General features: G+C 40.5%; 1 protein-coding gene across 1 annotated transcript in view; it reads left to right on the forward strand.

The window, feature by feature from the left end:
- NPHP1 (nephrocystin 1) overlaps positions 1 to 27,315 on the forward strand; it is an 89,688-nt gene that overhangs the window by 30,678 nt on the left and 31,695 nt on the right. The window contains exons 11-13 of the mRNA XM_023744132.1: positions 10,733 to 10,807; positions 23,373 to 23,483; positions 26,637 to 26,719. Of these exons, the coding sequence (XP_023599900.1) occupies positions 10,733 to 10,807; positions 23,373 to 23,483; positions 26,637 to 26,719 (269 nt within the window). The remainder of the gene's footprint in view (positions 1 to 10,732; positions 10,808 to 23,372; positions 23,484 to 26,636; positions 26,720 to 27,315) is intronic.

Consider the following 27,315-nt stretch of genomic DNA (forward strand, 5'->3'; position numbering starts at 1 on the left):
TTCTTCAACTAGAAGGAAGGAGAACAGCGTGCTGAGACTCAGAGGAGGCGCAGTGCGGAAAATACAAAGGTGCGGAGGTACGTGCGTGGAGCGGGCTGGTGGCTGAGGGTGTGGTTGTCGTTTTCAATCAGGAGGGAGTCTCAGACTCTGAGCTCCAGTTCTGGGCGAGTCTCTAGTGACCCAGACTCAAACGGGAGAAGCGAGACTGTCTGGCATCGGTCGGAACGCGAGAGCAGCTTTCTCTCTGAGGTTTGCAGCGGATGCTGGGACTCTGAGAGGCAGAGCCTCTGGGGACGGGACTGAGAGCAGCCATAACTGCTCACTCCGCCCGCCCTGTTGATCCTGTGCGACCCGCCCCGCCCAAGCCCCACACAGAGCCATTTGCCGGATAGCCTCAGGCAAAGGCTAGATTAGCACCTCCCCAGAGGACAGAAGTTTTCCCACTGCAGACACAGCTGATTCTCACAGCCAGTTGTCCTGGAGGTCAAATCCCCCTAGTATTAACTACAACAATCAAGGCTTAACTACAACAAGACTGTGCACAAAGACCACTAGGGGGTGCACCAAGAAAGCATAAAAAATGCGGAGACAAAGAAACAGGACAAAATTGTCAATGGAGGATATTGAGTTCAGAACCACACTTTTAAGGTCCCTCAAGAACTGTCTAGAAGCCGCTGATAAACTTATTGAGATCTGCAAGAAATCTAATGAGACCCTCGATGTTGTGATAAAGGACCAACTAGAAATTAAGCATACACTGACTGAAATAAAGAATATTATACAGACTCCCAACAGCAGACGAGAGGAGTGCAAGAATCAAGTCTAAGATTTGAAATGTAAAGAAGCAAAAAACACCCAACCGGAAAAGCAAAATGAAGAAAGAATCCGAAAATACGAAGATAGTGTAAGGAGCTCTGGGACAGCTTCAAGCATACCAACATCAGAATTATAGGGGTGCCAGAAGATGAGAGTGAGCAAGATATTGAAAACCTATTTGAAGAAATAATGACAGAACACTTCCCCTTCCTGGTGAAAGAAATGGACTTACAGGTCCAAGAAGCGCAGAGAACCCCAAACAAAAGGAATCCAAAGAGGACCACACCAAGACACATCATCATTAAAATGCCAAGAGCAAAAGACAAAGAGAGAATCTTAAAAGCAGCAAGAGAAAGAGACTCAATTACCTACAAGGGAATACCCATACGACTGTCAGCTGATTTCTCAACAGAAACTTTTGCAGGCCAGAAGGGAATGGCAAGAAATATTCAAAGTGCTGAATACCAAGAACCTACAACCAAGATTACTTTATCCAGCAAAGCTATCATTCAGAATTGAAGGTCAGATAAAGAGCTTCACAGACAAGGAAAAGCTAAAGGAGTTCATCACCACTAAACCAGTATTATACGAAATACTGAAAGGTATCCTTTAAGAAGAGGAAGAAGAAAAAGGTAAAGATACAAATTGTGAACAACAAACAAGCATCTATCAACAAGTGAATCTAAGAATCAAGTGAATAAATAATCTGATGTACAGAATGAACTGGTGATTATAATGAATCAGGGACATAGAAAGGGAATGGACTGACTATTCTTGGGGGGGAAAGGGGAATGTGAGATTCGGGAAGAGACTGGACAAAAATCGTGCACCTATGGATGAGGACAGTGGGTGGGGAGTGAGGGCGGAGGGTGGGGCGGGAACTGGAAGGGGGGGGGGAAGAGGAACAAATGTAATAATCTGAACAATAAAGATTTAATAAAAAAAAGCTTAAAAAGGAGAAAGAAAACAAATGATCAATATTTGACATGAAAATGGCACCTCATAACAGATCCCCTAGACATTAAAAGGATAGTAAGGGGATATTATAAACATTTTTATGCCAATAAATTTGATAATTTATATACATCAATTCCCTGAAAAACCACAATTTACTGAAATTGACATAAGAAAAAAAAATAGAACATTTAAATAACCTTTGTTAAAAAAATTGAAATTGTAATTAAAAATCTTCCAACAAAGAAAACCCTAGGCTTAGATGGCTTCACTAGTGAATTCCTCCAAACATTTAAGGAAGAAATAATTCCAATAGTAGACAAATTCTTCTATGAGAGATGAAAAGGAAATCTCCCCATTCATTTTGTAGGGCCAGGAAAAATGTGATGCCAAAATACTGTAAGACATTACAAGAAAAAAATTACAAGAGTAGTGTCCCTCATGAATATAAAATCTAAAATCCTAAACAAAATATTAGCACAATGGGGAATATTGAACTTGAATTTCAGGAATTCAAATTATGCACCTGTGTAACCAACATTTGACATTTAAATTCAGATCATTGTAATTTTCCATATTAACAGAACTAAAGAACTAAAGAAGAGCTATAGATGTAGAAAAAGTATTTGACCAATTTCAAAACCCATTCATGATTAAAAAAAAATCCCAACACACTAGGAACAAAAGAGAATGCCCTCAAATTGGTAAAGGGCAACTAGAAAACTAAAGCTAGCATCATCATCCTTAATGATGGAATGTTGAACACTTGTCCCCTAAGATCATGAACAAGTCAAGGATGTCCAAGAAACAAAAATATAACTCAGTTTTCTAAATGGACAAAAACCACTTAAAAAAAGAGAATATATGAAAAACTAAGAGGCATATAAAGATATATTCAACATATAAGAAATCATTGGGGAAATGCAAGTTAAAACCACAATGAGAGTGATCTAACCATAGCCTACCTATAAGAAACCTACCTTAAATGTAATAAGGGTGGAAAAAAATGTAGCACTTAAAATATATTGATATCAGATAAAGTGGACTTTAGAACAAGACAGTTACCAGGAATAGAGAGGTACACTGCATGATAGGGACAGTTCACCAAGAAGATGTAACAGTCCCCAAAGTGTTCACCTAACATCAGAGCTTCACAATGCACAAAATGAAAACTGATAGAGCTGAAAGGAGAAACAGGCAAAGCCACAGTTACAGTTGGAAACTCTACCACTTCTTCTCTCAGAAATCTATACAGCCCAAGCTGGTTTGGCCCTTTGGTCAGCCTGTGGACTGAAGGGTCCCAGGTTTGATTCTGGTCAAGGGCACATGCCCGGGTTGTGGGCTCGATCCCCAGTGTGGGGTGTACAGGAGGCAGGTCATTGATGTTTCTATCTCTCGCTCCCTTCCCCTCTGAAATTATATATATATATGAAATCTATGGAACAGGCAGATAGAAAATTAGTAAGGATAGAAAAGAACCCATGCCGAAACCGGTTTGGCTCAGTGGATAGAGCGTCGGCCTGCAGACTGAAAGGTCCCAGGTTCGATTCCGGTCAAGGGCATGTACTTGGGTTGCGGGCACATCCCCAGTAGGAGATGTGCAGGAGGCGGCTGATCGATGTTTCTCTCTCATCGATGTTTCTAACTCTCTATCTCTATCCCTTCCTCTCTGTAAAAAATCAATAAAATATATTAAAAAAAAAGAGAAAAGAACCCAATAACACCACCAACAAACTGGATCTAACTGACATTTGCACATTTCACTCCAAAATAGACATTCTCTTAGGTGAATATGGAACGTTCAGCAAGGTAGATGCTTCTGAACAAAATAAAAGGATTGAAATAATACAGTGTATTTTTTAATATGTTCTTATTGATTTCAGAGAGAGGAAGGGAGAGAAAGGGATAGAGACTTCAATGATGAGAGAGAATCATTGATTGGCTGCCTCCTGCATGCCTCCTATTGGGGATCGAGTCTGCAGCCTGGGAATCAAACCATGACCTCCTGGTATTCATGGGTTGATGTTCAACCATTGAACCATACCTGCTGGGCCGATGGTGTGGTTTTTGATCCCATGTAATTAAATTAGAAATCAGTAACAGAAAGATAAATGGAAAATCCTATATATTTGGAAGTGGATTTCTAAATAATCAAAGGGTTAAAAGGAAATTTCAAGGGAAATTAGAAAATATTTTGAACTGAACAAAACATGAAAATGCAGCATATAAAGTGTGGGATGCTGGCTAAAGCTGTGCTTTCAGGGAAGTTGATAGCGCTGCATGCTTACGTTAGAGATGGGTAGTCTGACTCTCCTGAGGACGTGATGCTTGAGTTGAGATCTGTCAGGTGAACAGGCCATAACAAGGTGCAAAAAGTGAACTGTGTATCTGTTTGAAGGAGCAGTGCAGGTGAGCAGTGCACGCAAAGATTATGTGGGAAAGGACTTGGGAAGTGGATTGGTGTGGCTGAGTGAAGAGAGCGAGGGGAAGTACAGATTGGTTTAAAATGGGAGATGTCAGGACATTGTAGGCCATGGTGTAAGATTTTTGTCTTTATGCTAAAAGCAGGAGAATTACTGGGGGAAGTGACACGATTTTGATATATGTTTTGGGCAGATGTCTGGCTCCTCTCTGAAGATGGATTAGAGGGAACAGAAGGGACATGAGTAGACTATTTGGGGACTATGACACAGTGGTGGTGAGTGGTCAGCAAGTATGGCTTTCAGGAAAACAAAACTGGAGGCAGCCTGCCAGGATCAACCCTGGCTCCACCAGCTGCTGAGTATGGAACGCTGACCAGAGAACTTGACCTTGTTCTCCCTCTCATCTGGTTCATACCTATTAGGGTCAGTGTGAGGGTTATTTAATGAGTTAGCATAAACACATCGGACATAGTAGGTGTGTGAGAGACGATGGTGATGACTTAGATTAGGGAGGTGGAGGTAGCGATGAGAGAGGTAAGAACAACAGGATTTGGTGATGGATTGGATGTGGCTGGTAAGGGAGAACGGGTTCTGTCCATGGTGCTGATGTACAGTTTGGTGGGGACACTGAAAGCAGATCAGCTCTGAAGGGGTGTGGGTTTGCTTTGCTTACCCTGGTAGACATCTAACTCATGACTCAAGAAAAGTGTTGTCCGTTCATCTGAATCGGGAGGAAATGAATTTGTGTTACAGAGACCCTGCCTCACTTCCACACTCTGCACAATACCAGCCACTGCCATACATGAGCCAGCAGGTGTCGTCAGTGGCCAAGAAAAGATGAATTGCCTGTTATATGAGAACATAACACAAAGATTGAAATTTTATTCTGAATAATAAAAGTAATTTTACATAAAATAATAGAATTTTTGAAACCTATTTATGTCAACTTTCCAACTTGAGAAGTTATAGAACAAATACTGATGCTATTGACTTGAGTGCTTCTTTAATAAATCTAAGCCTCGTTCCAAATAAAAAGCATGCTTGTAAAACTGATTAATGAGACACTGCTTGCTTCTAATACTGGTTGAGTAAGCTCCTCTTGGAACAACTTGCCCAGTGGTGACAACTGTAAATTCTGGGCGATGTACAAAAAGCAACTGTCTGAAGGTACTGAAGAGCATCTGAAAGCAGGCAGCTACTGGAGAGGAGTTGGAAATCGTAGTCTGCTGGGGGTTTTCTCTTTATTTCCTCTCTTTTTCATTCATCTGTGTTTTTTTCCAACTTTAGTGTGTTACTTGAACATACTACTCTCACAGACCCTCTGAATCACCTGCGGTGCTATGGAGAAGATCTCTGTACAGCGTTTACTGCTTGCTCTGGGTGTTCGTTATAGGCACATAACTCACCACAGTCTGCTAATGTCATCACTCCAGTTTGGTCACGGGTAGAAACCTCACCTCCCTTTGATTGTCGTTACCCTCTTTCCTTTATAATATAATCATCTTAAATATTACTCTTCCATACATACACTGAGAACCACATTGCACAGTATTATAATTTTTGCTTCAAAGATCAAGCATAATTTAGAAACCTCAAGAGAATATCTGTTGTACTCACCCTTTTACTCTTCCCATTGTTCTTCCTTCCTTCCTGATGTTCAGAAATTTCCTTCTTTTATTTATTCCTTCCTGTTTAGAGAACTTCCTTTAAGTCATCTTTTCAGATAGGACGATGACTCTTAGTTTTTCTTTATCTGGGAATGTCTCCATTTCCCCCTCATTCCTGAAGGATATTTTCAGTGGAGATGGAATTCTGAGTTGGTGATTCTTTTCCTTGGCACTTGACAAATATTGTGTCACTTTCTTCTGGCCTCTGTGATATCTATTTTTTTCTTAAAAAAACTTTATTCTTGAGAGTATTACAAATGTCCCTCCCCCTTTTTAACCTCCTTGCCCACCATCACCCAGTTCCCGCCCCGCCCCAGGCCTTCACCACCCGATTATCTGTGTTTATGGGCAATGTATATACACATATATGTTCTTTGGTTAAGCTTTTCCTCCCCAGGCCCTTTCCTCTGAGATTCATCTGAGAACCAGTTTCCATGCCTCTGTTCTATTTTATTAATGAGTTTATTGTGTTCATTAGATTCCACACTTAAGTGAGATCATGTGATATTTGTCTTTCTCTGACTGGCTTATTTTGCTTAACATAATCATCTCCAGGTCCCTCCATGATGTCTCAACGGGTAATAGATCCTTCTTTTTTACTGCTGCATGGTATTCCATGGTATAAATGTACCACAGCTTTTTTATCCACTCATTTACTGATGGCCACTTGGGCTGTTTCTAGATCATAGCTATTGTAAATAACACTGTTATGAACATAGGAGTGCATGTATTCTTTCTGATTGGTGTTTCGAGATTCTTAGCATATATCCCTAGAAGTGGGATCACTGGGTCAAATGGCAGTTCCATATTTAATTTTTGGAGGAAACTCCATACTGTTTTCCATAATGGCTGCACCAGTCTGCATTCCCACCAGCAGTGCATGAGGGTTCCCTTTTCTCTACATTCTCTCCAGCAATTGTCATTTGTTGATTTGTTGATGATAGCCATTTTGGCAGGTGTGAGGTGATACCTCATTGTCGTTTTAATTTGCATCTCTGATGATCAGTGACTTTGAACATTTTTTCATATGTCTCTTGCCCATCTGTATGTCTACTTTGGAGAAGTGTCTATTTAGGTCCTTTGTCCATTTTTTAATTTGATTTTTTGTTTTCCTTCTGTTAAGTTGTATGAGTTCCTTATATATTTTGGATATTAACCTTTATCATATGTATCATTGCCAAATATGTTCTCCTGTACAGTGGGCTCCCTTTTCATTTTGTTAGTGGTTTCTTTTGCTGTGCAGAAGCTTTTTATTTTGATGTAGTCCCATTTGTTTATTTTCTCCTTAGTTTTCTTTGTCCTAGAAGATGTATCCATAAACATAATTGCTTCGAGAGATGTCTGAGACTTTGCTGCCTATGGTTTCTTCTAGGATTTTTATGTTTCACAACTTACATTTATGTCTTTTATACATTTTGAGTTTATTCTGTGTATGGTGTAAGTTGGTGGTCTAGTTTCATTTTTTTGCATATACCTGTCCAATTTTCCCAGCACCATTTATTGAAGAGACTGTCTTGACTCCATTGTGTGCTCTTGCCTCCTTTGTCAAATATTAATTGAGCATAATGGCTTGGGTCGATTTCTGGGTTCTCTGATCTGTTCCATTGATCTATATGTCTGTTCTTGTGCCAGTACCAGATTGTTTTGATTACGGTGGCTTTGTAGTATAACTTGAAATCTGGTGTTGTGATCCCTCCAACTTTGTTCTTCTTTCTCAAGATTGCTGCAGCTATTCGGGTTTTATTTTTTTTTTGGTTACATATAAACTTTTGAAGTGTTTGCTCTAGATCTGTGAAATAGGCTGTTGATATTAATAGGGGTTGCATTGAATCTATAGATTTCTTTGTTAGTGATGTTGATTCTACCAATCTATGAACACGGTATATTCTTTCACTTGTGTATATCTTCCTCTATCTCTTTTTTCAATGTCCTGTAGTTTTCGGAGTACAGGTCTCTTACCTTCTTGGTTAAGTTTATTCCTAAGTATCTTAATTTTTTTGTTGCAATGGTAAGTGGGCTTGTTTTTTTAGTTTCTCTTTCTGAGCGTTCATTATTGGTGTATAAAACTTCCATCTATTTCTGGGTGTTAATTTTGTATCCTGCTACATTGCCAAATTCATTAATTAAATCTAGTAGTTTTTTGGTGGAGTCTTTAGGGTTTTTAATGTATCTGTGAATATCATGTCATCTCTCAATAATGACAGTTTCACTTCCTCCTTTCCAATTTAGGTGCCTTTTATGTTTTCTTCTTGTCTGATCACTGTGGTTAGGATTTCCAGTACTATGTTGAATAAGAGTAGTGAAAGTGAACAGCCATGTCTTGTTCCTGTTCTTAGGGGAAATGGTTTTATTTTTTGCCTATTGAGTATGATGTTGGCTGTAAGTTTGTCATATCTGGCCTTTATTATGTTGAGGTATGATCCCTCTATTCCCACTTTGCTGAGAATTTTTATAAAAAATGGGCATTGGATTTTGTCAAATGCCTTTTCTGTCTATTGATATGATCATGTGATTTTTGTCTTTCAGTTTGTTTATGCGATATATCACATTTATTGATTTGCAAATATTATACCAGCCTTGCATCCCTGGAATAAATCCCACTTGGTCATGGAGTATGATCTTTTTAATGTATTGCTGGATCTGACTTGCTAATAATTTTTAAAATAATGTATATTTATTGATTTTCAGAGAGGAATGGAGGGGGAGAGAGGGATAGAAACATCAATAATGAGGGAGAATCATTGATTAGCTGCCTCTTGCACTGCTGCCTAGGCACTGATCGGGATTGAGCTTGCAACCTAGGCATCTGTCCTTGACCGGAATCAACCTGGGACCCTTCAGTCCGCAGGCCGACTGAGCCAAACCAGCTAGGGCTGATTTGCTAATACTTTTTTGAGGATCTTAGCATCCATGTCCATCAGGGATATTGGCCTGTATTTCTATTTGTAGTGTCTTTATCTGGTTTGGAATAGGATAATGCTAGCCTCTTAAAAAGATTTTAGAAGTGTTCCTTCCTCTTGGATTTTTTGGAGTAGTTTGAGGAGGCTAGGTATTACTTATTCTTTGAATGTTTGGTTAAACTCCCTTGTGAAGCCATCCAGACCAGGGCTTTTGTTTGCTGGGAGTGTTTTGATTACTACTTCAGTTATCAGTTGTTATTGGCCCATTTAGGTTTTCTGATTCTTCCTGATTCAGTTTTGGAAGATTGTATATTTCTAGGAATGTGTCCATTTCATCCACATTGTCCAGCTTGTTGGCATATAGTTGTTCGTAGTATTTTTTTTTTTTTTTACAATCCTTTGTCTTTCTGTGGTGTAAGTTGTTCCTTCACCTCATTTGGTTCTGATTTCATTTCTTTGGGTTTTCTTTCTTTCTTTCTTTCTTTCTTTCTTTCTTTCTTTCTTTCTTTCTTTCTTTCTTTCTTTCTTTCTTTCTTCTCTCTCTTTCTTTTTTTAAAAAATATATTTTATTGATTTTTTACAGAGAGGAAGGGAGAGGGATAGAGAGTTAGAAACATCGATGAGAGAGAAACATCTGGAGATGTGCCTGCAACCATGGTACGTGCCCTTGACCGGAATCGAACCTGGGACCCTTTAGTCTGCAGGTCGACGCTCTGTTCACTGAGCCAAACCAGTCAGGGCTTTCTCTTTATTTCTTGATGTATCTGGCTAAAGGTTCATCAATCTTGTTTATCTTTTCAAAGAACCACCTCTTGGTTTCATTGGTATTTTGTATTTTCTTTTTTAGTCTCTATGCCATTTATTTCTGCTCTAATCTTTATTAGTTCCTTCCTTCTGCTTATTCTGGGCTTTTCTCGTTGTTCTCTTTCTAATTCTTTAAGTTGTAGGGTTAAATAGTTTATTATTAATTTTTCTTGTTTTTTTGAGATAGGCCTGTAGTGCTATGAACTTTCCTCTCAAGATTGTTTTTGCTGTGTCTCATAGATTTTGGGTTGTCATGTGTTTATTTTCATTTGTTTCCAGGAATTTAAAAGAATATATTTTTATTGATTTTAGAGAGGGAGAGGAAAAGGGAGAGAGAGATAGAAACATCAATGATGAGAGAGAATCATTGATTGGCTGCCTCTTGCACGCCTGCAAGATACTGCTAACTGCCTACAGTAGGGACTTAGAGGGCAGTGAATTGAATTTGACCTCAGATGACATGTTTGGGATAATTTATAATTACTTTTAAAGATTAGTTTTAGAAGTGCTATACTAAAATATTTTTTATTGAAGATAAAAATTGTTACCTGTTCTTTGGAAGATGTCAATTTTGACTGTAACTTTACAGAATTTGAACTTTTCTTTATAGTTTTGGCTCCTCTTATGTTTTGTTGTTTTATGTATATTGTGTGACTGATTTCTTCAGTAGCATTTTATGAGATTAAATTGCAGAAAGAATATAATTTATGGGCCTTGAGATCTTGAAGAAGATGGAACCATATATCTGAGCTGTTAGCCTTGTCTGTCTCAGGGGCAGGGTGACGGACTACACATGAAATGCTCTTATGGGTCATGTTTCTTAAAAGGTCATTTTGTACCTGAAACTTACTTTTCTATCTCAGATATTAAGTATTTCACTTAATATAATTTATCACTAATGCAAAGATGTGAGTCTGAATTCATTCTATTAGTCCTTCTCTGTTTTATAAAGTGCTTTAACACTTGTTTTTTGTTAATCATTTAAAAAATTATATATGTACTTGATGTTAAAAAATCAGAAATGACAGAATTGCACAACGTAAAAAGTGAAAGATCCCTTCTCCCTCTGCTCCACACAATTTAGACACTGTTAACTGTTTAGGGTATGGAAGTAGTGGTGTTTCAGAGAGCTTTCTACATGATTTCTAATGGGAAAATCTCATTTCAGGTTCTGAGCAATATTCATACAGTCAGAGCCACATGGCAGCCTAAAAAGCCCAGAACATGGACCTTTTCTCCCCAGGTGAGTCATCTGCTGAATGAATGGAATGAAAGATAAATTTCTTTTACCTGTTAAGTGTCATGCAATTAATTTCTAAGGTGAGGCTGTCAAAGTGTATTTCTGAAATGATATACTACAATGTTTAGCACAGACTATATGGGATCATATTTAAATCTTTAGATTATTTAATGTTCTTTGAGGACTTCGACAAAAATTACTCATGTTTCTGACTCAGCAAAGTTATAATTCCTTGTATCATCTCATTCAGTGGATTTTAGGGTTCAATTCTGAAAAATGCTCGCTGGAGGAAGATTCCAAGATGGCTGCAGACTAGCAGGAAGCTCTGTCCACTTGCTTCCAGCACCAGATTGGGCTTGTGGCTAAATTGCAGAGCGTTCAACTTGAAAAGCCAGTTGAAATGTAGCTGATCTGAATTATTATGAGTGGGGAGTGTGGAGAGGGGACAGGAAGAGATAAGGAGAGGGTGAGCTGCGTGGCTGGGAAGCCAGAGGGAAGGTGTGGCAGTCCAGCCCCCGTCCTCTGGTATCATCGGGCAGTGGTGTATCGGTCCACTTGAGAGTCTCAGACCACACCACCACATGCAAAGAGTGATTGCTTTGTCACAACACCAGCCTGGGAAGTTCACCTCAATCTGTGTCTATGGGAGGAGCCGTGCATTGGAATTTGGGGCTGGCAGAAGGGTCTGACCAGTACACCCAGAAGTGAATCTGAGGGACTCTGTATTCTGTGGAAGAACTTTTTGTGGAGTTCAGGTGGGGAGCTGGACAGCATTGGAACAAAATCCAACGAGCTCCACAAGTAGCAGATCCAAAGTTTCTTTTCTTTCTTATCTTTTTTCTTTCATAACGTTTGTTTCTTTCTTCCCTTTCATTCTATTTTTTCTTTCCTTTTTTTTTTTAGTTTTTATTTATTTTATTTTTTCCTTTTCTCTGATCCCATGGAAGAGGATCAGTCCTGTCTACCTCGAGTGTAGGACAGGTGCCCCTTCTCCCACCAGGGCAATGGCTGGTTCTGCCCCACCCTGCTATAGCCTGAGACCAGAGGGAACGGCTCTGGGCTGGATATCTGTGTCCATGTGACTGGGTCTGGCAGCATAAGGTCTTGGATATTTGGCCAGGTCTGAGCCTGGGCGGAGGCCCTGCTGAAAGATTGGCGTGTGTAGTGGGGATGATTTTTATTTTTTTTAAAATGCCTTTTGCTTGGGGTGGCAGAAAGGGGATGTCAGTGAACCAGGCAGAGCTGAAGCATTTGAAGGAGAGGAAGTGCCTGCCACCGCCTCTTACAAGGTATAGGTACCACCCCCAACACAAGTCTGTTTAAACCATCCTAACCAGAACCTAGATACCCCTACACAGCCCAGTTCAGTGGGGGAAGTGAGAGCAGCTCACAATAGACATATTCAAGGTACAAGACCTGAGGCAGACCCAGCCGCTGTCCTATGGAGGCCCTACCCCCTGGACTACTTGTGGCTCTTCCCTGGCATGGTTCAGTCAGGTCGCCCAGGGCCAGGCAGGAACAGTGATTCACAATGGTTTTGACAGAGCAAAACAAGACCAAACATGAAACTCAACAACAAAAGACTAAAAAAAACCATACTAAAAGACACAAGACCAAAAGAATTAGAGGAAACAAACAAACAAACAAACAAAGAACTGAAAAAATGAAAAAAGAGAATATGAAAGATGGAAAAGAAATAGAATAAGAATAAAAAAAGAAAAAATTAATGAAATAATACTAATTTTCAATCAGTAATAATAATGAATAAAATAAATTTAGAATAGGAAAAGAAAAACAGGAAAAGAAAAGAGAAAAGAAAAATAAATTAAAAATAAAAACTAAAAAAAGGAAAGAAATAGAAAAAAAGAACAGAATGAAAGGAAATAAATAAAAGATATGAAAGAAAAAAGATAAGAACAAAAGAAAAAAAAACTTTGGATCTGTTACTTGTGGAGCTTGTGGGATTTTGCTCCAATGCTGTTGAATCTGCCCCCATGATGTGTCAGTCCTAGGTGGCATGACATGGTTGGGGTTGAGCCTCCCAGTCAGCAAGCCTGAGTGCTGAACCCTCCCATGAATGAGACAACAGCAATGAAGACCCAAATACAACAGTAGGGCCCACATAACCCACACAAGGGACATTCCTAGAGCACCCAGCTCAGAAGATAAAGGAGATTGCACTACTGGGTCCCACAAGAAAGCCACTGCCCAAAGACTGGGAGGATAGCAGCCTTATCCAATACACAGAAATAAACACAAAGAAACAGCACAAATGGGAAAACAAAGAAATAGGCCCAAATGAAAGAACAGGAGGAATCTTCAGAAAAAGAGCTAAATGAAATGGAGGAAAAGCAATTTATTGGAAACAGAGTATAAAGTAATAGTTTTTAGAATGCTCAATAGCATGAAAAAGATATAGAAATAATGAAAAACAACAAATTGGAAATGAAGACTAACATCTATATATATAAAAGCCAAAGCGACTGAATGACCGAACGACCAGTCGCTATGATGCACACTGACCGCCAGGAGACAGATGCTTAACACACAGGATTGGGCTCTCTCCTGTCTGGATCGGGCCTGTGGGGATCGGGTTCCCTCCTGTCTGTATCAGGTCTGCAGCGATCAGGCCAAAACTGGCTATCCAACATCCCCCGAGGGACCCCTGATTGCAAGAGGGTGCAGGCCAGGCTGAGGGACCCCACCGGTGCATGAATCCATGCACCAGGTCTCTAGTAGCTGAAATAAAGAATTAAGAATTATTCTTAATTAAGAATTAATTAAAAATAAAGAATTAACCACACATTAAGAGTGGTTAGAGGAAGCAGAGGATTGAATCAGCAAATTAGAAAACAAGGTAGAAAAAAACAATCAGAGAAGTAAAAAGAAAAATAGTTAAGAAACATGGGGATGGTTTATGGAATTTTTGGGACAACATGAAACAGAACAACATCCATATTATACTGGTGTGAGAGGGAGAAGAAAATGAGCAAGGGCTAGAACCTGTTTGAAGAAATAATGACAGAAAACTTTCCTAACCTGGTAAAGGAAAGAGTCACTCAAGTTCAGGAAGCACAGAGAGTCCCAGTAAAGAGGAACACAAAGATCCACATCATAATTAAAATGGCAAATGTTAAAAACAGATCATCTTAAGGGCAGCAAGAGCGACAGTAAGGTACTTACAAGGGAGTTCCCATAAGGCTGTCAACTGATTTCTCAACAGAAACACTACAGGCTAGAAGGGAATGGCATGAAGTATTCAAAGTAATGTAAAGCAAGGCTCTGAAACCAAGATTACTCTCTCCAGCAAGGCCATCATTCAAAATTGAAGGTGAAACAGATTCCCAGACAAAAAAAAGTCTAAAGGAGTATATTAACCCCAGCATTGCAAGAAACGTTAAAGGGGCTGCTGTAAGAAAAAGAAGAAATAGAGAGAGGAGCACTGGCATAAAGAATAAAAATGGCTTTAAATAAGTACCTATCAATATAACTATAAATGTAAATGGCTTAAATGCTCTAATAAGAAAACATAGGTTAGCTGAATGGATAAGAAAACATGGCCCATATATATGCTGTCTACAAGAGACACACTTCAGAACAAAAGACTCACACAAGATGAAAGTGAAGAGATGACCTTGGCTAGTGTTTCTCAGTGGTTAGAGCATTGGCCTGTACATCAGAGGGTCGTGGGTTGCGGGTGTGCTCCCATCCCTGGTCAGGGTGCAATGTAGGAGGCAGTCAGTCGATATGTCTCCTCTCTCTCTCTCTCTCTCTCTCTCGCTCTCCCTCCTCCCTCCCTCCCTCTCTTCCTCCCTCTCCCTCATTCTCCGCCCCCCCCCTCTCTATCCCCTTACACTTTCTCTGAAAAGCAATGGGAAAAAATATCCTCAGGTGAGGTTTAAAAAAATGCCCTCTGATGTAAAATGAAAACATAAAGGTAACGTTTAGGAAATGTTTTTCAAAAATGAAATCTGTGTTAATGAGAGCTGTACTTTCTTCAGATAAAATCGAGGACTGTCAAGACTGGAACAAAAAGGACTGGCATTTAGCCCAGTGATTTCACACCACTGAGTCAGTACTGCATAGGGGGCAGTGAAGACAAAGATGTCTATGTTCTCTTTTTTTGTAAAGTTGTATTTATTGGTGCTACTTGCAAGAGGAGAGACCATCCAATATGGGGAACCAGTAAAGGGATGTTAGGAAGGGCTTGTTATGGGATTAGACCTTGTGTTAGGATTTTGAGCATCTAGAGAAACTTTGAATTGGGTGCTCTCAGAAACTGGAGCAATAATTTGGTATCTTCATAAATTTAATCTGGGAAGCAAGAGAAACAAAGAGGTTAAAACTCTATTTGGGATTAGATTCCAGCGTAAGATGGCGGCTGGCAGGACGGAGGTGAGGGATAGGAAGTGAGTGAGTGAGGGGATGAATGGAGAGTGTGTGGATGTGTGTGGTGTGTGAGTGAGTGAGGGACAGTTAAATCCGGCAGGAGCGGCAGAGGCTGGCAGACCAGGCTCTTTGGGACACGGAGAGACTATCACCGCTGCGGCACTCCCCGGACTGCGGGACCCGGGCTCGGGACCCACGCCATCTTAAAGGGGAGAGCGGCCTCTTCTAGGAACTCATCAGCACCACAACCCAGACAGGCCTTGGACACTGCCCGTGACCTGGCAGCCACTCCGGCAAAAATCCTGCAGCCACACCTGCAGACTCTGGGACTCTGCCCCAAAGGAGCAACGTGCCCCGACAGCAGTAAGTGCAGTCTCCCCCACCCCAGCGGCAGACCTCCGACATTGCCTGCTCGGGTGTTCGCGTGTCTCCAGCACGCAGGTCTCTGAGGCACACCACTCCATAGACTCCTCTTAGGAGTCACTGGGAGACTAAACTGGGTGTGATTTTGTACAGACACAGGCTCACTGCCACCCAGTAGAAATTCTGAATTCCCTCTGCCTGAATAACTGTCCCCACACACCCAGCTGCGCAACTTAAGCGCCAGGGCCCCTCAGCGCCAGGGCCCCACAGAGTGTATCAGAGCTCAGCGCCAGGGGAACTGCGCAGGCAAACTGTACTGCCACAGTTGCTCACTCCCCCTCAGCCCATCTATCCACAGGGCACTTTGGGGAAGCTGTGGTGAGCCTCTGCTGGGTCCGATCTTGGACTAATAGGGATGCACTCCCCTGGGCAGTAGAAATTCGGAATTCACCCATCTTGGATACCTGCCCAAAGCGTGCCAGGGCCCTTCAGAGTGCTTCAGTGCGCCTGCGCTAGCAAACTCACTGCGGGTGCTCCTGTGTGCTGCTATGGGGAATGCGAGCCTATCCACCACAAGTGCACCAGCAAAATCTGAGTTTCCCCACCCCACAGCTGCAGAACTCGGGACACTACAGGTGCATGCTTTTCCAGCGTGCAGGTCTCCCAAGACCACCGCTCCACAGGCAGCCCTGGGGCCCCGCTGCGAGCCCTGCTGGTCGTGCACTTAAACAAACAGGGGTGCACTGCTGGGCTGTAGAAACGCTGGATTCCCTCTTCTGGGATACCTTCCCACAGACACTGCAATCCAGTGGCTTCAGTGCCAGGGCCCTTCAGAGTGTGTCAGTACACCCTGCAGGCAAACACACCACAGGTGCCTCTGTAAGCTGCTGCTGGAATCGCGTGTATCCAACCACGGAGGCAGCAGCAAAAGCTGAGTCTACTTACTCCACAATGACAGAACTCTGGACACAACAGTCACACTTTGCCAGAACGCAGGCTTTCTGAGCCCCACCACCCCAATAGACGGTTCCTGGGTGCCACTGTGAGTCCCTGCGGGGCACGCGTGATTTCAATCAAGGGCATAAGACAGCAAAAATTGGAGCACCCCCTCCACAGCTGCTGACTTCTAGACACCTCAGTTGCGCCTTTCCAGCTCACAGGCCTACATCAAGAGAACTCAAATAGCCCAAGTAGGGAGCTACACTAGACTACCAAACCCAGGAGACCTGAGAGGTCACACCAGTAGCACCATACCCTAAAGAAACTGGGTAGCAAAGCAATCAGAACTACAATTAAAACATTACAGCAAAACATGGGAAGACAAAAAAGCAACCCACAAAAAAGAAAAAGAGGAGTCACCAGAAAGGGAGTTAAATGAAATTGAGGCTACTAACTTATCAGAGAAAGAATTCAGAGTAATGGTTATAAGGATGCTCAAACGGCTGGATGACAAATGCACACAACTCAATGAGAATTAGAAGGAGCTGAATGAGAATGTCACCAACATGAAAAGGAACCAAGAGGAACTGAAGAATGACATAGCTGCAATAAAGAACACAATGGAAGGCTTAAACAGCAGACTAGAAGAGGCTGAGGACCGCATCAGTAAATTAGAAGACAAGGTAGGAAAAAACACACAAACACAGGAGCAACTGGAAAAAAAACTTAAAAAGCAAGAGGCGAGTCTAAGGGAGCTTAGGGACAATGCAAAATGAAACAACATTTGCTTAATAGGGATACCAGAAGGAGAGGAGGAGAAGCAAGTATTAGAAAACCTGTTTGAAGAAATAATGACAGAAAACTTCCCTGATACTGGTAAGAAAAAAACTACACAAGTCCAAGAAGCACATAGAGTGCCAAACAAGATGAACCCCAAAAGACCAACACCAAGACACATCATAATTAAATTGGCAAACACCAACGACAAAGTAAGAATCTTAAAGGCTGCCAGAGAGAGACAGAAAGTTACCTACAAGGGATCTCCTATTAGAATATCAGCTGACTTCTCAACAGAAGCACACCAGGCAAGGGAATGGAATGAAATATACAAAGTAATGCAAAGTAAGGGAATGAATCCAAGAATACTATACCCAGCAAGGCTATCATTCAAAATTGAAGGTGGAATCAGGAGCTTCACAGACAAAAAAGGGCTAAGAGAGTTTATTACCACCAAACCAGCAATGCAAGAAATGCTAAAGGGACTGCTATAAAAAGAAGAAACAGAAAGACAAGAAGAAACACAAACATTAAGAATAAAAATGACCACAAACACTTTTCAATAATAACATTAAATGTAAATGGATTAAATGCTCCAATCAAAAGACACAGGGTAGCTGAATGGATAAGAAAACATGACCCATATATTTGCTGTCTGCAAGAGATCCACCTCAGAACAAAAGATTCACACAGACTGAGAGTGAAGGGATGGGAAAAAAATTTTCAGGCAAATGGAAATGAGAAAAAAGCTGGGGTTGTGATACTTATATCTGACAAAATAGACCTCAAAGTAAAGGCCATAACAAGAGATAAGGAAGGCCACTACATAATACTAAAGGGAGCAATTCAACAAGAAGATATAACTCTGGTAAACATATATGCACCCAACACAGGAGCACCCAAATACATAAAACAGCTTCTGGAAGATATCAAGGGAGAGATCAATAGCAATACAGTCATAGTAGGGGACTTTAATACCCCACTGACATCACTGGATAAATCCTCTAAACAAAAAATCAGCAAAGAAACAGCAATCCTAAATGACTCACTAGATCCGATGGACTTAATTGACATCTTCAGAATATTTCACCCCAAAGCTACAGAATATACATTCTTCTCCAGTGCACATGGGACATTTTCAAAGATAGACCATATATTAGGACACAGGCAAAGTCTCTTCAAATTCAAAAGAATAGAAATCGTAACAAGCATCTTCTCAGATCACAATGGCATAAAATTAGAAATCAACTACAATAAAAACATTGAAAAAAATCAAACACTTGGAGGCTAAATAGCATGCTATTAAGCAATGACTGGGTTACCAGAGAGATCAAAGAAGAAATAAAAAGCATCCTGGAAACAAATGACAATGAAAACACAACAATCCAAAACCTATGGGACACATGAAAGCAGTCCTGAGAGGGAAGTTCATAGCTCTACAGGCCTATCTCAAAAAACTGGCAATAAATGATCTAACGCTACAGCTCAAAGAGTTAGAAACAGAGCAACAAGAAAAGCCCACAGTATCCAGAAGGAAGGAAATAATAAAGATCAGAGCAGAAATAAACAACATAGAGACCAAAAAAACAATACAAAAGATCAATGAAACCAAGAGCTGGTTCTTTGAAAGGATTAACAAGATTGATGAACCTCTAGCCAGGCTCACCAAGAAACAAAAAGAGAGAGGACCCAAATAAAAAAAATCACAAATGAAAGAGGTGAAGTAACAACTGACCCTATTGATATACAGAGGATTGTCAGAAAATACTATGAACAACTCTACTCCAACAAACTGGACAACCTCGATGAAATAGACACATTCCTAGAAAAATACAAGCTTCCAAAACTCAACTAGGAAGAATAAAAAAACCTGAATAGGCCAATAACTACTGATGAAATTGAAACAATAATCAACAAGCTTCCAGCAAACAAAAGCCCTGGACCAGATGGCTTCACAGGGGAGTTTTACTGAACATTCAAAGAAGAACTAAAGCCAACCCTTCTCAGACTATTCCAAAAAATCCAAGAGGGAGGTACACTTCCAAGCTCTTTCTATGAAGCCAGCATTACCGTAATCCCAAAACCAGATAAAGACACCACAAAGAAAGAGAATTACAGGCCAATATCCCTGATGAACATAGATGCTAAAATCCTCAACAAAATTCTAGCAAACCGGATCCAGCATTACATTAGAAAGATCATACACCATGACCAGGTGGGATTTATTCCAGGAATGTAAGGCTAGTACAATATCCGCAAATCAATAAACGTGATACATCAAAAACAAGTTGAGAGACAAAAATCACATAATCATATTGATTGATGCAGAAAAGGCATTTGACAAAGTCCAACACCATTTTCTGATAAAAACGCTCAGCAAAGTGGGAATAGAGGGATCATACCTCAACATAATAAAAGCCTTATATGAAAAACCTACAGCCAACATCATACTCAATGGGCAAAAACTAAAACCATTTCCCTTAAGAACAGGAATAAGACAGGGATGCCCACTTTCACCACTCCTGTTCAACATAGTACTGGAAGTGCTAGCCAAAGCAATAAGACAAGAAGAAGAAATAAAAGGCATCAAGATTGGAAAAGAAGAAGTAAAATTGGCATTATTCACAGATGACATGACACTGTACTTAGAAAACCCTAAAGACTCCATCAAAAAATTATTAGATGTAATAAATGAATTTGGCAATATAGCAGGATACAAAATTAATGCCAAGAAATCTATGGCATTTTTATATGCCAACAGTGAACTTACAGAAAGAGAAATAAAAAAAAAACAATCCCATTTACCATTGCACCAAAAAAATTAAGATACCTAGGAATAAACTTAACCAAGGAGATAAAAGACCTCTACCCAGAAAACTGCAGGACATTGAAAAAAGAGATAGAGGAAGACATAAACAGATGGAAGAACATACCGTGTTCATGGATTGGTAGAATCAACATCCTCAAAATGTCCATACTACCCAAAGCAATCTGTAGATTCAATGCACTCCCCATTAAAATACCAACGGCATATTTCACAGATCTAGAAAGAATGCTCCAAAAATTCATCTGGAATAAAAAAACCCCCGAATACCTGCAGCCATCTTGAGAAAGAAGAACAAAGTGGGAGGGATCTCAATACCAGATATCAAGCTGTATTACAAAGCCACTGTTCTCAAAACTGCCTGGTACTGGCACAAGAACAGACATATAGACCAATGGAACAGAATGGAGAACCCAGAAATCAACCCAAACCACTATGCTCAATTAATATTTGACAAAGGAGGCAAGAACATACAATGGAGTCAAAACAGTCTCTTCAATAAATGGTGCTGGGAAATGTGGTCAGACACATGCAAAAAAATGAAACTAGACCACCAACTTACACCATACACAAAAATAAACTCAAAATGGATAAAGGACTTAAACGTAAGACAGGAAACCATAAGATTATTAGAGGAATCCACAGGTAGCAAAATCTCAGATATATGCCGAAGGAATTTCTTCACTGACACAGCTCCTAGGGCAATGGAAACTAAAGGGAAAATAAACAAATGGGACTACAAGACAACAAGAAAACCCACTGCATGGGAGAACATATTTGCCAATGTTATCTCCAATAAAGGTTTAATCTTCAACATTTATAGGGAACTCATACAACTTAACAAAAGGAAGATAAACAACCCAATCAAAAAATGGGCAACGGACCTAAATAGAAACTTTTTGAAAGAGGACATACATAAGGCTGAGAGACATATGAGAACATGCTCAAAATCACTAATCATCCGAGAGATGCAAATCAAAACAACAATGAGGTACCATCTCACACCTGACAGACTGGCTATCATCAACAAATCAACAAATGACAAATGCTGGCGAGGATGCGGAGAAAGAGGAACCCTCATTCACTGCTGGTGGGAATGCAAACTGGTGCAGCCACTGTGGAGAACAGTATGGAGTTTCCTGAAAAAACTAAAAATGGAACTTCCATTTGACCCAGTGATCCCACTTCTAGGAATATATCCCAAGAACCAAAAACACCAATCAGAAAGGATATATTCATCCCTATGTTCATAGCAGCACAATTTACCATAGCTAAGATTTAGAATCAGCCTAAGTGCCCATCAGCAGATGAATGGATTAAAAAACTTTGGCACGGGGGATGGGAGCATGAGTGTGTGGGGGTGGGGGGGAGGATTGGGGTTAATGGGGGGGGATGAAGACACATTTGTAATACCTTAACTAATAAAAAATAAATAAAAAACGTTGGCACATCTACACAATGGAATACTATGCTGCTGTAAAAAGGAAGGAACTCCTACCATTTGCAACAGCGTGGATGGAGCTGGAGAGCATTATGCTAAGTGAAATAAGTCAGTCAGAGAAAGATAAATATCACATGCTCTCCCTCATTTGTGGATTATAAGGAACAACGTAAACCGATGAACAAAAACAGATGTAGAGACAGAGAAGCATTGATCAGATGCTCAAAACTCGGAGGGAAAGCAGGGGAGGGTGGGGGTGAGGGGGAAAGATCAACCAAAGGACTTGTATGCATGCATATAAGCATAAGTGATGGATGTGGACAACAGGGGGTGAGGGTGAGGGCAGGATTGGGGGGATGAAGGGACATTGGGGGATAAGGACATATTTGTAATATCTTATTCAATAAAGAAAAAAAATAAAATAAAACTATTTGGTAGGGAACACAGTCACTGATGTTAGCTGGGAGAGTGCCATGTTTGATCATTTTTTTGCTCTGTGTTGAGACATGACTATAACGTGGTCCTGTCTCTGTCTTGCTCCGTCCTAGTCACAGAGAAGTCTGTTCTAAAGCTGGTGTTCTGTGGAATGGCTTACATTCAGTAGGAGAAGCCATGGCCTAGCTGTGGGGCCAACCCAGCTCCCAGCTGACAGCTGTCAGGGCTCCTTTCTTCGTTCTCTCTCTTTAAATATATGTACATGAATATGTAACCATATTTAGGACCATGTAGTTTATTTCACTTAATGTTTTTTCTTCCCTCACGTTTTCATTGCTTTAGTATTTACTTCCCTGCCACACTAGTTTCCGTGTGTCCCTGCACCCTAAGAACCTTCATTAACTTCCTCTTATGGCATCAGAAGACCTTAAAGCAGGACAGAGGCGCCCGCACACGTGTGCTGGAGTGCGCACACGTGTCTGGAGTACAACTCCTGAAAGCCCCTGCGATCCCCTAAGCTTCCTCCTGCTGGTATTTTGGCACAACACTTCATAGTCCTGTTATGGCGTGTCTGTGTATGTGAAGAGTTTGGAGTAGAGTTTTCTAATGTTTTCTCAGACATAGAGGTGAACTGTTTGGAAGGATAAGTATGTTGAATGAAATTAAGCATCTGTGAAGTACAAGGCACCTTTCCTAGGTATTGAGGGAACTTACATGGTGCTGGGGAAGAAACCTATGCACATATAATAACAGTTTCTCTATTTGTGGAGCCCTAGCCATGTGCATTATCTCATGGAATCCTTAGAGCACCCTACGGGGTGTGTACTATTGGGAACTGTCTCAATGACAGAATGTAGCAGTTATGGGCCTCCTGTGCTGTGGAAGCACAGAGGAGGGAGAAATTAAGTACAGGCTCAGGAAGGTTTTGTCGAAGGGAAACTAGGCCTTGAAAGATGGTGGGGTTATATTGGCAGGAAAGAGGGATGTGGTTGTCCCAGGAGAGGGAGGAGAATGAGCAAAGGGAAATTCACAGGGCTCACATGCCAACGTGTGTGAAGTCTTTAATTTTAGCTCTGTTCACAAGGAACGGTGGCCACTATAAAGATCTTATATGTGCAAATGACATCCATCACACCTCTGGGCGCGTAGGTGTAGTACTTGTTTTACTTAGCCTCTCTAAGGAAAGGGTAAGTGAACGTAAAGTTATTTTCCTTTAACACAAAGTTAAAGTTTTTCATTTCAAATCATTGGTTCAGATGAGTCCAGTGCATCTGCCTTTTGTTTCCTTTAAGAGACCTTTTCTGTGATACAAGGTCATGAGGCATTTACAGGTGAATGGAGCTGAACACTCCCCCCAGTTTGAATTTTTATTGGTGACTTTAGTTTTCTTATTGTTTCAGGTTACTGGGACCTTGCCGTGCTTGCTTGATGGTGATTGTTTTATCAGGTCCAATTCTGCATCTCCCGATCTTGGAATATTATTTGAACTTGGAATTTCTTATATTCGTAATGTATGTCAGTTAACAAATAAGGCTTTCTCATGTATCAGTTGAAAAGGAAGATTTTTTAAAAGCTTGTATTTACAAGTAAAATAATTGATATATTTGTTATAGAATTTTAATCCTTGAGGAATGGGAATGGCAGTGATTTTAATTTTATATATAGTGCTGCTTATTCAGTAGCACTTAAAATTAAAGTGTAAAAGATGCTCAACATCACAAATCACTGGGGAAATGCAAATCAGAACCATAGTGAGATATCATCTCCCACTGTCAGAATGGTATTATCAAAAAGATAATTGCTAATGGTATTATCAAAAAATGTTGGTGAGGATGCGGAGAAAAGGGAACTCTCCTGCACTGTTGGTGGTAATGTAAATTAGTGTAGCCACTATGTAAAACATTATGAAGGGTCCTCAAAAAATTAAAAATAGAACTACCATGTAACCCAGCAGTTTCACTTCTGGGTATTTAATCTAAAGAAATCCAAAACACTATTTCGAAAAGATGTATGTATCCCTGTATTTATTCCAACATTATTTATAATAGCCAAGATATGGAAGCAACCTAAGTGCTCATAAATAGACTATTGGATAAAGAAGATTTGATAATATATACAACAGAATATTACTCAGCCATAAAAAAGAATGAAACCTTGACATTTGCAACAACATAGATGATCCTTGAGGGCATTATGCTAAGTGAAATAAGCCAGAGAAAAGCAGGTACCATATGATTTCGCTTATACATGGAATCTAAAAATATACAAGCAGGCTCATAGATACAGAGAACAGATTGGTGGTTGCCAGGGGTGGCGGGTGGGAAGGTGAAAAGGAAAAAAAAATGCGGTGTATTCTGTGCAACACCAGAAAACCTTACTACTGTGTAGTGATTTGTGACCGAAAGAAAAAACACAACCCTCTTTCAAAGAAGCAAAACAACCTCAAATAGGGTATATGCTGCATATATGTTGAAACTGAACAGTGGCAACAGTCATATCTCAAGTTCTAAGGGTTATCTGGCAGATAATATAAATGAAGAATGCCACAATTCCACAGCTATTACCTATAGTCCTAAATATTGCTATGAGGTTAGAAGGTGAAAAACAACAACAAAGCAATCTATTCCCATAAAATAATTTCCTGAGGCTCTGCTCAAAATTTTCATCTGTATCTCAATAGCTAGGAGGGACATATGGCCACCCCTCGCTGAAAAGGAAGTATATTTTAGCTGGGCATATTGCCCTTCCCTCCTTGAAAAAAAAAGTGAGGTTATCATAGTAGTGAAGAAAAGGGAAAAATATTGGGCAGAAAAAAAATTAAAAATAAACTAATAGATAAGAGTGTATTTGTTTACATTTATAGCTTGAGTGAACTCCAGTGCTTTTGAAGAATGAAAATGTGGAAGGATGGGACTTTGCAGAAAGTGGTAGATGTTGGTGGCGTTCCAGCACAGCAGTTTCCCTCTGTCCTAGAGGCAGAGGGCACTTAGCCTCGTGAATGTGGGTTCAAGTTAAGGGACCTGGCAGAGTGGTGATTTTTTTTTTCATTTTATAACACTTTGCTTTATTGCACTTTGTTTTTTTTTAAATTTTTTTATTGCTTAAAGTATTACAAAGGGTATTACATATGTGTCCTTTTTTTCTCCGCCCTTGACAATCCCCTGGCCTCCCTTACCCCCCAGTGTCTTATGTCCATTGGTTATGCTTATATGCATGCATACAAGTCCTTCGGTTGATCTCTTACCCCCCTCCCTCCTGCCCCCCAACCCTCCCCGGCCTTCCCGCTGCAGTTTGACAATCTGTTTGAGGCAGTTCTGCCTCTGTATATATTATTGTTCAAAAGTTTATAATGGTCTCTATTATCCATGAATGTGTGAGATCATGTGGTATTTTTCCTTCATTGACTGGCTTATTTCACTTAGCATAATGCTCTCCAGTTCCATCCATGCTGTTGCAAATGGTAAGAGTTCCTTCTTTTTTACAGCAGCATAGTATTCCATCGTGTAGATGTACCACAGTTTTCTAATCCATTCATCTACTGATGGGCACTTAGGCTGTTTCCAGATCTGAGTGGTGATTTTTTAAAGGGAATACCAGGAACTTGGGTTAGTTTAACATCATTTAAACTATTGAACCAGTGGTTGTGGGTCTGTGATAGTAGTTTTATGTCTCCATAGTTGCTTGAAAGGTGTAGTATATATACTGGGCATCATGATAACCCAGAGAGCCCACTGTTCTTACATCAGTGGTCTTACACCGTCCTTGAATTTCTTAAGGCAAATCCATCCATCTGTGTAGTGTTGATAGGACAGGAGTGGAGCAGGTCCCTGAGTGGGCCCCAGTGTCCCCCAGTGGCCTCTGACAGTTAACAGTTGGGCAAAGTTCTGAGCAGGAAAGACCCTTGAACGATTTAACTTGTTCATTTATCTGCAAGGGTGACAAGGCTTCCTGACCTCAGGTGCTGTCAATGTGATTTGAGCTCATCCCATCACCTGTCACTCAGGGGACTCGAGGACCAGCTGCCACCTCATCAGTCAGGGGGAGAGAGAGAGAGAGAGAGAGAGAGAGAGAGAGAGAGAGAGAGGTTGATTTCTTCTACTTATTTATTCATTCATTGGTTGATTCTTGTATGTGCCCTGACTGGGGATCAAACCTCCAATATTGCTGTATTGGGACAATGCTCAAACCAATGGAGCTACTTGGCCAGGGCCTCTCAGGTGTAGAGATTTTCAGAGGGGTTTGCATATCACCATGAGCTCTGCAAGTACAAAGGGACTCTTCTGTGCTTCACTTTATTTTCTTGTGAAGAGTTGTTTAGTCTAAAGGGAATACTAATTTTGTACCTTTAAAAGGACCTGGTATGTGCTTCAGCCCTAGCTGGTTTGGTTCAGTGGATAGAGCATTGGTCTGCGGACTGGAGGGTCCAGGGTTTGATTCCTGTGAAGGGCACATGCCTGGGTTTCGGGCTCAAGGCAGCCAGTCAATGATTCTGTCTTATCATTGATGTTTCTATCTCTCATTCTCACTCTCTCTTCCTCTCTGAAATCAATAAAAATATATTTTAAAAAATAATAAATGAATAAATAAATAAATAAATTGGACTGTTTCAGACATTGTTTCATCTATGTTTTTATTTCTTTTTTTTTTATGTTTTTATTTCCTAGTCAACTGGTGAAAGAGGAGAATTAAGCTGTGGCTGGGTGTTTCTTAAACTTTTTGATGCCAATGGAATTCCTATTCCAGCAAAGTAAGTTGGTTATATATTCCTTCTAAACAGGTAACTTTGTAGATCAGTTTTTAGAATCTAGATACCTCAGATTTGCCAAATGTATGCTCTGTTAGCATTTCAATAGCTTATGGGGAGAAGGCTTTGAATCTTGCTTTTATGTTCCTTCAGGTAGGGTATGAAAACAGCATGTAAGTCTCATGCTAGGGAGGGGAAGTGACATATATAAAAGGTATTTTAAAAGATGTTTGCACAAACTGTCTGCCAAGAATGTTCTTCAGTGATTTTGTGTGGGATTAGTACTTTTCACAGAGCTGAAACAGCTCAGTTCCCTCCAAAACGAGGGAGAGCTAAGTCCAGGGTCCCCAGGGCCTCTGTGATTCTGCATTTCTTCTGTAGGTGGGACATTGAACTTGTTATGGCAGCCACAGTAAGCAAATTTAATACTTAAGACCAAAAGGTGGGTTTCTGGTCAAGATGGTGGTGTAGGTAAACATGGCACGCTCCTCCTCCCACAACCACATCAAAATTATAACTAAACTACAGAACAACCATCATTCAGAACCACTTAACATCCGGCTGAATGGAAGTCCTACAACCAGGGACTTAAAGAAGAA

Source organism: Myotis lucifugus, unplaced genomic scaffold, assembly GCF_000147115.1.
Source record: "Myotis lucifugus unplaced genomic scaffold, Myoluc2.0 scaffold_430, whole genome shotgun sequence".
Taxonomy (NCBI): Eukaryota; Metazoa; Chordata; class Mammalia; order Chiroptera; family Vespertilionidae; genus Myotis; species Myotis lucifugus.